Below are 9,755 nucleotides of genomic sequence, written 5' to 3' on the forward strand. Positions count from 1 at the left end.
CTGAAGGTCAAGGTGGGCCAGGCAGCCTGGACCTAAAATTACCAAGAAAACCACAGAAAACATGTCAGGTAGCTGGCTAGACAGCCTCCTGGAGTCCTCCTTTCTTGGCTCCAGTCAGGACTGGTTTCTAACTAGGCCTTCTACACAGCTGTCGGCTTGGAATCTCATCTCCATCCTTGGTATGTTTTTGCCTCTTTCCTGTGTGGGATGCCCATTTCCTACACCTTAAGACTTTTTCTTGGTTTATAGCCTTTTCTTGGTGGAGCACATACACTGTAAGTTTCCTAGAAAAAAAGCACATGCCTGGTAAATTTCTTGAGACCTGTCATATCTGAAGATACTCTTATTCTAGGCTCTTTTGACTGATAGTTTGGCTGGGTATAGAATTCTGGGGTGGAAATAGTTTTCCCCAAGAATTGTGCCAGATTCGTTCCATTACTTTCCAGCATTCAATCTTACCATTTAATAAGTCTGATCCCCCGATCCTTTGTATGTGACCTTTCCCTCCTTAGCCCCCCACCCCCACATTTAGGGCCTTCACTTCTGTTCCCCCTCTGTTCTGATATTGAATAGTCATATCCCTTTGTCAGTCCTTTTCCTTTTCTTCTGCGTTGTTTGTAATTTTGAGAAGTCTTCTGGGTTCTTCAGATGTTCCTTGTTTCTGGTGCCCTGTTCGATTCAAGGATGCGATATCCTCTCTCATCTCCTTATAGATAGTACTTTATCTAACTTTGTTTTTGAAATTTGTTCTGTATTTCTGTATTCGTTCTGTATTCGTTCTGTATTATGTCTGTTTTTTCTGCAGTTACCTTTCATTCTATGTATTGGGTTGTTGTGGGGTGGGTTTTTTTGTCTTTTCGTGTTAGAAAATTTCCTAAAATATCTGATGATCCTTAGCTGTCATAATCAAGAGGAAGACACTAAAGAACAGATTGGAAGCTCTATGTCGGGGGTGTCCAGGTGGAGGTGAGGGAATGCATTGGGCTTTCTTAGAGGCAGGCTTTGCAATGGAGGAATAGCTGGGGCTCAATTTTTTTTTCTTTTAAGTGATGCTAAGATGTCAGCATTCCAGGAGCTGTGAGGAAAGAGAGCCAAGATTTCAGTTGTAAGGAGGAAGCACTTAATTCCTCCCCCTTTTTAGTGTGAGTACCTCTAACCCTCAGCCAAACCTGGTGCTCTGGATTCCCCAGCCCCCTATGGTTTCTCTCAAAGTTTACTGTGCCCTGGCTGTATGGGAGGCATGAGTGGATTTTGTGGGCAGGGGGAGCAGAGGACTTAATTACTCCCTTTATAGACTTTTAACCAGAGCTGTCTTTCCAGGCCCTTTCCCTGTACCTTGACCTCCAAAAGGACCTCTTTCCTCTAATATGTGAGCATTTGGGGGCTTTGCAATTCCAACTGGCATCTTTCTTGGCTTCCTCTCTACCTTTTCCTTGAAAAACCACCGAGCTTTCTTGGATCTGCTCAGCAGATTACAGTTGTCTGGCTACCAAAGTTTTGTTGACATTACTCATATGCTGTCATCTTCTCCCATTCTTGTGTTTTATTTTCCCCTTTGTGATCATTTAAAGAAACTCCTGGACAGCCCAGGTGGCTCAGCGGTTTAGCGCCACCTTTGGCCCAGGGTGTGATCCTGGAGTCCCGGGATCGAGTCCTGTGTCGGGCTCCCTGCATGGAGCCTGCTTCTCCCTCTGCCTGTGTCTCTGCCTCTGTGTATGTGTGTGTGTCTCTCATGAGTAAATACATAAAATCTTAAAAAAAAAAAAAGAAATTCCTTTCTATTACTATTTTATTAAGAGTTTTAAATATGAATAAGTTTAATTTCACTGGATGCTTTTTTGTATGTCTACTGAGAATACCTTTTTGTTTACTCCTCTTTATGTGAATTACATTGATTTTATTTTTTTATTCTAGGTCTCCTGTAATAGTTAACCGAGCCATGATTTTTTTATTCCCCCAGTACTTCTGGATTTGACTTGTTAATATTTTTACTTAGGATTTCTTATGTCTGTTTTCTTGGACTGCTCTTGCTCAGTCCTGACCCCAAAGCTATTCTACACCGTACAGTAGGGAAGGAGGTTCCTGCCTTTTTCTTTCTGGGAGAGTTCCCTGGTGGTGGATATAAACCTGTGCTGGAGAAAATGTTTACAGTGGCTTATTTTATTAACAGGAATAGCACTTATGTTTCAGAAAACATGGGGAAATGAAAAAGTTATGATGTAGATTGAAAAACATCAAATCTGCAATTTCAGTATGGTAAAAATATACATGCAAAGAAAACACATGGAAAGGAAATATGTATATTAATTATTCTAATCCTGGTTACCACTGGGGCCAAGATTATGAGTGATTTTTTTCTTTGTTTTAATTTCTTTTAATGTGCTAAATGTTCTGTAAATGTGTGCTGTGTATAATTGGGAGGAAATGCCAGGGGGATGGTAGCCTGAGGAAGATCAGTATATAGGGTTTTGCTAGGGCCCCAAGTTTGTTTGTTTGCCAGTTAAGAATGGGCAGGGCTGGGGAACCTTACCAGGCCCCTGGTTGCATCTGCAAAGTGAAGGCCAGTGGGAATGGGAAGGGAGGTGGGTCCCTAGACAGCAGGGGAGCTGGGGGGTTGCCGAACTTGGCAGGGACCCACTGAGCACAGCAAGTGTCCTCAGAAAGCCTGTCCCTGCCCTCTAGCCTCTAAGTACACAGGTTCAGTCCAGAATGACCTCAGCCCTCGGAGCAAAAACCTCCCTGTGGGCTGGTGGGTCCTCCAAGGGGGTGATGGGCTTAAACTATCCAAACTGCAAGCTTGAGATGAAGAATTCCTTTAAAACTAAGCATTACAGGATCAATTATTTGGAACTTAAGTAAGTATATAGAAAACTGGGTAAGCTCCTTGCAAAAAGATCAAGGTGAAGATTTGAGTCCTGGGCAGTTAAAATCTGGAATAGGATGACTGTAGAGGGGATCCCTGGGTGGCGCAGCGGTTTGGCGCCTGCCTTTGGCCCAGGGCACGATCCTGGAGACCCGGGATCGAGTCCCACATCGGGCTCCCGGTGCATGGAGCCTGCTTCTCCCTCTGCCTGTGTCTCTGCCTCTCTCTCTCTCTCTCTCTCTGTGCGACTATCATAAATAAATAAAAATTAAAAAAAAAAAAAAAAGGATGACTGTAGAACTCTGGAATCCTTCCAAGCTCTGGAAGAGAGCCAGACACTCCAGGAGGCACTGGGGTGGGGGTGGGGAGGAGCAGCTGAGGACAGGCTGGCCGAGGGAGCTGGGACACACACTCCCAGGGACAAACCACAGTGCCAGTGGTATGCACAGCCCTCGGAGGAGCAGGTCTCATTCCCCCCAAGAGCTGGTTTTGCTCAGGGTTAGAGAAAGCGAGAACCTTTAAGTGCTGTCTGTGTCATCAGACTCCCTCCACTGGTTCCAGAACAGCTGTGTTTTCAAGGGTGCAGGGAGCAAGAAGCCACCGTAAGTGTCATACACTGGAAGCCACACATGTCGACTGCAGAAAGGTGGAAAAAGCACGAAGAAATGCTCATCATAGGATTAAGAAAATTAACTTGGCCATTTAAATATTAAGGTAGAAGCGTATGAAGGCAGAAAGCAGGGATGCTCGGGGGTCGCAGGAGTGGTGGGTGCACATGAGGTTTCTGTCTGAGCAGATGGAAGGGTTCTGGAGGCAGCAGCAGTGATGGGCGCACAACAGTGTGGCTGGCCCTGATGCCACCAACCCGTACCCCTAAGAATGGTTAAAGTGCTGAATTCCATGATAGGTATTTTACCACAATTTTTTTTTTACTACAATTTTTATTTTTATTTATTTATTTATTTTTTTTTTATTTATTTATGATAGTCACAGAGAGAGAGAGAGAGAGAGAGAGGCAGAGACACAGGCGGAGGGAGAAGCAGGCTCCATGCACCGGGAGCCCGACGTGGGATTCGATCCCGGGTCTCCAGGATCGCGCCCTGGGCCAAAGGCAGGCGCCAAACCGCTGCGCCACCCAGGGATCCCTACTACAATTTTTAAAAAAGAAATGTTTGAAGGCAGAGCAGATAATTTCCCTCCACTTGAGATTTTAAGTACATTCTTCTCATGGCCTGGGACATCAGTGGCATCACGACAGAGCAGTTCTTGGAACCCTAAATGACTCACAGATTTCTAGAATTTAGGTCTCTGGATGATGCTTTTCCCACGCCGTCATTTCTGCCAGCCGTGAGAGTAAGTCCATGGAGTCGGAGGAAAGAGGGTGGAAGGAGCGAGTGGGCAGGGACAGGCCATGCCTCCCATCAGTGGGCCTGGAGGTGGGGGGGACAGCCAGGCGGCCTGGGGCCAGGATGGACAGATGGCTGGAAGGCAGGACCCCTTGGCAAGGCTGGGCACGTCTGTGTGTGCACAGCCCCTGGCCCAGAGCAGCGGGTGCCCACTACTGAGCGTGGACCCCAGGCCCTTGGCTTTCTACACACCCTCTCAGGCCTCCTAGCCGACATGCCCTGTCTTGGAGGAAAGCCTGGGTGCTGGCCTAAGGCCGCCCAGACCCGGGGTTTGAATACGGGGTGGCCCGGCCAGGGAGAAGCCCCGGACCCTGCTCTGCCTTCCTTTATAGGCAACAGGGCTCCCAGGCGGAGGGTGCTGCTGGCAGGCGCCCAGCTCTGCTGCAGCCCCTGCCCAGGGCTGGCCCACCCTGCCGCCGCCGGCCCTCGGCCTCCCCCAGGCCCCCTGCACAGCCCTGCTCGCGGGGCCCCGCCTCCGCCTCCGCGCTCGGCCTGCCCTCCGGCCTTTGGGAAGGGGTGAGCTCAGCAGCCCCCCGGCCCGAGGTTCCTGGGTCTCCCTCTGCTGCTCCCTGGCTGGTGGCCCCTTGAGGACGGGACATGGGACCCGCACTTGGCCTGAGCGCTCACTGGGTCCTGGTGGGGAGCAGGGGGCCGCTGCGGGGCACTGGCTGGCTGTGCAAAGGGCTGTCACCGCCGTGGTGCACAGGACGCCCCAGCCTCACCTCGGTCACTGCCCCATTCGGGAGAGGGACAGGCCATGGGCTTCGTGCACAAGCTCCCAAGGGTGGCCACGGCCCCGGGGGTGCGGGGGGAGCTCACCCTAGACGGGTCAGCACTGTGTCCCCGCAGGAAGGGACCTTGACACGGAGACCCAAGGGACGGTGAGGAGTGGCACCAAGGGGACCATCATTACTTGTGCTTCCTTTCTGATAACCAGGGACAGATATTAGAGGTTTGGCTTTCTCAGCTTTCTAGGGAAAAGCTGGGCGTGCATTGAACTCCCTTAGGCCGGCGTACTTCTAACTTTCTCATGAATAGAGGCTTCTGGATGTTGTGAGCAACGTGTACTTGCTGGTGTGATCGTTTTTCTTCACTCAGTGTAATTATCTATTTACACTTTCTTATATTTTCTACGTTACTTGGAATCTTTTGTTTAAACCTTTTAAAAAATTTTTTAAATTTAAATTCAATTAACATATAATGTATTACTGGTTTCAGAAGTGGAGTTCAGTGATTCATCAGTTGCACATAACACCCAGTGCTCATCACATCACGTGCCCTCAATGCCCATCACTCAGTTACCCCAACCACCCCCCGCCCCCCCCCAAGCAACTGTTTCCTATGATTAAGAGTCTCTTACGGTTTGTCTCCCTCTCTGGTTTCATCTTGGTTTTATTTCTTCCTCTCTTCCCCTGTGATCCTGTTTTGTTTCTTAACTCCCACATGGAAGTGAAATCATATAATAATTGTCTTTCTTTAACTGACTGACTTTGCTTAGCATAATGCCCTCTGGTTCCATCCACGTCATTGTAAATGGCAAGATTTCTTTCTTTTTTTTTTTTTTTTTGAATGGCTGAGTAATATTCCATTGTATATACAGACCACATCTTTATCTTTTCATCTGTCAATGGACATCTGGGCTCTTTCCAGAGTTGGCTACAGTGGACATTGCTGACAAACACTGGGGTGCAGGTGTCCCAGCATTTCACTGCATCTGTATCTTTGGGGTAAACACCCAGGAGTGTCATTGCTGGCTCATAGGGTAGCTCTATTTCTAACTCCGTGAGGCCCCTCCACACTGTGTTCCAGGGCGGCCGCACCAGCCTGCATTCCCACCCACAGTGCACGAGGGTTCCCCTCTCTCCGCATCCTCACCGACATGCCGCTTGGCGTCTTTATCAGCAATGTGACTTCCCGTCGTGTTGCTATCTTGTAATTTGCCCAGTTAGTTCGAGGCCTGAGCATTTGGGTGGTTTCCATTTTTTCTTTCTAGATAACACTGTGTTATCTTGGGGTAAGTTCATTTTCTCCCCTTTATGTTCTTGGGTTTATTCTCCAAAGCAGCATCACTCGTCCAAGTGGTAGCCAGGATGTTAGGGCTCCTGTGCTGTGGCAGCAAGTCGCGGTCTGGAACTGCCCCAGCTTCGCTGCCCCACAACTCATCTTTTTACAAGTTAAACATTTTTAAATACCGTTTTCTGCTTTAACTTGTTGCTAAAAACAAGATGATGTCAAGGACAAATATTTAAGAGAAAGGTCATCTCTAGCAGCTCTCTCACATACTTTTTGGTTTTTGTTCCATGTGTGTCCACATTCTTGTGCGAGCACATTTTGTCGTCACTGTAATCATGCCACAACTCTGGTTCAGCGTTTTTATTGGCTGTAACCATTTATGTGCCATAATGTTCCTCTTACTGCTCCACGGTCTCCATACTTGTCTTTTTCTTTTCTTTTTTTTTTTTTTTAATGGTCTAATATTGGGCACCTGGGTGACTCAGTGGTTGAGCGTCTGCCTTTGGCCCAGGGCGTGATCCCAGGGTCCTGGAGTCGAGTTCTGCATCGGGCTTCCTGCATGGAGCCTGCTTCTCCCTCTGCCTGTGTCTCTGCCTCTTTGTCTCTTGTGAATAAATAAAATCTTAAAAAAATAAATAAAGAAAAGGCCTAATACTGTGCTGTAACTGGCAAGTGCACTGCTGACCCTCTGCTCAGGCCACGTCTGCAGCCCTGCCCCTCGCCTCCGGCCCAGGCAGGCTGTTGGCTATCGGCTTACCCAGTGCGCTTTCTCCCCTCGTCTCTGTCCACGCAGTACCCATCACACGCTGCTCGGTGGGGACCGGCGTTAACAAGCTGTCTCCCTCGAGGCTGAGATGGGATCACCCCGGTCCCCAGGCCCGAGCATCGTGTCTGGCACCCAGCAAGCAGCCGATAAGGCTTTCCAATTCCCGGTGTGCTGGTAGAGCTGGGTTGAGCGCAGGCAGTTCCCTGGCGTGTGAGCTGGGAACTTGCTGGACGCAGGGCAGAGAGGGGGACAACACAGCCCCAGGTGGGAGGAGGGGTGACCAGCTGCTTTTCTCCTTCAGGACTTCCTGAGCAGATACCCAGTCAGCAAGCACTCCTGGGTGGGAGCCCGGCGAGGCCGCCACGGCTGGCACTGGATCGACGGGGCCCCAGTATCGCCCCAGCTGTGAGTGACTGTGGGCTTGGGTGGGTGGCCCCTCGGGCTCTGGTATGACCAGACTGACATCACAGCAGATGCCAAAGAAGGGATGGAGGCCTTTCCCTCTGCGGACACCTGCCCCACTGTTGATGTGATCCTCCATGTGTTCCCCCACCAGCCTCGGGTATCTCTTGGGAGACAGCCTACCCTTCTCACCCCACCTGGCTTGGGGCCTTAGTTTCGTTTAGTCTCAGTCACCCCATCCCTGTTTGGGCACAGAGTGTCCACCCAAGCAGGATTGTCACCCTGCTCCGTAGATAAGGGGAGCTGCACAGAGGCGTTGGAGTGGTGCCCTTGAGCTATAGGCATCCTCGTGACCACTGCCCCGGCCCCAGAGCCCTCTCCAGACTCCCCCGGCCCCGTGCAGCGTCCACGCGGCCAGCAGGCTCTGTCATCCTGAGCCCCGTCCCCTCTTCTCACCCTCGCAGACTCCCGGAGGATGATGAGGACCGGCTGGATCCCCAGTGTGGAGGCCTGGAGGAGGGCAAGCTCGTGGCCCTGGACTGCGCCTCGCCAAGACCGTGGGTCTGTGCCAAGGGGGCCAAGTGACCTGGGGGCCGGCGCCCGGGGGCAGCCAGCTGGCCGGCTGGGGCGGCCTCTTGCTGGACCCAGGCTTCCAGGTCTCCCTGCCCGGCGCCTGGGGGAGCCGGTCCTGACGCGGGCAGGTCACGTCCAAGGGCAGGGCGGCTTTCCAGGCCCTGAGCTCAGTGTCCAGCTTCTGAGGCAGATTTGTTGAGTTACCCGGGGATGGTTTCTTAGCATTTTGAGCCGATGTTTCTCCCTCATTAAAGTGGCCGTTTCCTATCCTCTGCGTCACCTGCTTAGTCACCCATGCAAGCCCCTGGCCTCAGGGGCCCAGGAGACCCCAGCACCCACGGGTGCTGCCCCCTGGCTGTCATGATCACAGGGAGTGAGGCTTCGCCTGGGGCGGCAGCGACAACATCCCAGCAGTGTCTGGGGGACAGCAAATGCGAGGTGCCCCCCGGGGGGTGAGGGCGGTGCTGGGGGGCTTCTGAGCCGCTGAGGCTGGAAGCTGGGAAGATGCGGAGGGGGGCCCTGCCCAGGCAGGGGAAGCCCAGGGAGCTGCAGCAACAAAGGAAATCAGAAGCGTGGGAGGTGGGGATCCAGGGGGCCCCCCGGTTTAGGGCCTGAGCCTGGAGCCCCGGGGTCGAGGCCTGCTTCTCCCTCTGCCTGTGTCTCTCATGAATAAATAAAATCTTAAAAAAAAAAAAAAAAAGCGTGGGAGGCTGGAGGCAGCTCTTCTGCCCACAGGCAGGGCCCCCAGGCCAGACGGGGTGGCCGCGGGGTGACCCGGAGGGCTGCTTTCGCCCCGGCCCCTCCCGGTGACCGCCCGGGGCTGCACCCCGCACCTGGCCTGGGCGCCCGGCACCCCGCGCGGCGCTGCGCCGGCAGGACGGGCCGAGCCCGGGCACGGCAAGCGGGACAGCGGCCCCTCCCCCCGCGGGAGGCCTCCGGCCGTGTGCGGCTGGGCCAGGGACCCTGGGGAGCACCTGTGCAGGTAGAAAGACACGGGCGGCCGCGGTGAGGGGCTGGTGCACCCCGAAGCCCAGAGTGGGTCAGCATCACGTGGCGAGGAAGGGGAAGAGCCGGGAACTTCCGATGTGCGGCCCTGGGAAGCCCCAGCCCTGTCCTGGGGGGCCGGGCAAGAAACAGCAGTGCCAGCATGTTATTTAGAAATACGGAAGCGGGGCAGTCCGGTGGCCCTGCGGGTTAGCGCCGCCCTCAGCCCCGGGCCTGACCCTGGAGACCCGGATCGAGTCCCACATCGGGCTCCCTGCACGGAGCCTGCTTCTCCCTCTGCCTGTGTCTCTGCCTCTCTGTGTGTGTGTCTCTCATGAATGAATAAAAATCTTAATAAAGAAAAATAAAAAAATAAAAAACCTCAGTGTCTCCAAGGAGCAGGAGTTAGATCACTGAGGGACCAAACTTGTTTAATCCTGTGTACACTAGTATTACTAAAGCCACATGCGCGTGTGTTTAAGAACCCGTATTTATGTACTACTAGGATTAAAAGAGGAATTAAGGGGCGCCGGGGTGGTGCAGCGGTTGAGCATCTGCCTTCAGGTCAGGGCAGGATCCTGGGGTCCTGGGATCGAGCCCTGCTCAGCAGGGAGCCTGCTTCTCCCTCTCCCTCTGCTGTTCCCCCTGCTTGTTGGCGCTCTCTCTCTCTCTCTCTCTCTCTCTGTCAAATAAATAAAATCTTAAAAAAAAATAAAGGATTAGACTTTTTAAAAGGTCCACAAGATTC

The 9,755-nt window shown here is 52.3% G+C and overlaps 1 protein-coding gene across 2 annotated transcripts in view; it reads left to right on the forward strand.

The window, feature by feature from the left end:
- The window catches only part of KLRG2 (killer cell lectin like receptor G2), a 33,650-nt gene extending 25,360 nt beyond the window's left edge, over positions 1-8,290 (forward strand). For both annotated transcript variants that reach the window (XM_072762907.1, XM_072762906.1), the window contains exons 5-6: positions 7,350-7,453; positions 7,915-8,290. In XM_072762907.1, coding sequence (XP_072619008.1) covers positions 7,350-7,453; positions 7,915-8,035 — 225 coding nt within the window. In that variant the 3' untranslated portion in view covers positions 8,036-8,290. The remainder of the gene's footprint in view (positions 1-7,349; positions 7,454-7,914) is intronic.
- The last annotated feature ends 1,465 nt before the right edge of the window (positions 8,291-9,755 follow it).

This window comes from Vulpes vulpes, chromosome 7 (assembly GCF_048418805.1).
Source record: "Vulpes vulpes isolate BD-2025 chromosome 7, VulVul3, whole genome shotgun sequence".
NCBI lineage: Eukaryota > Metazoa > Chordata > Mammalia > Carnivora > Canidae > Vulpes > Vulpes vulpes.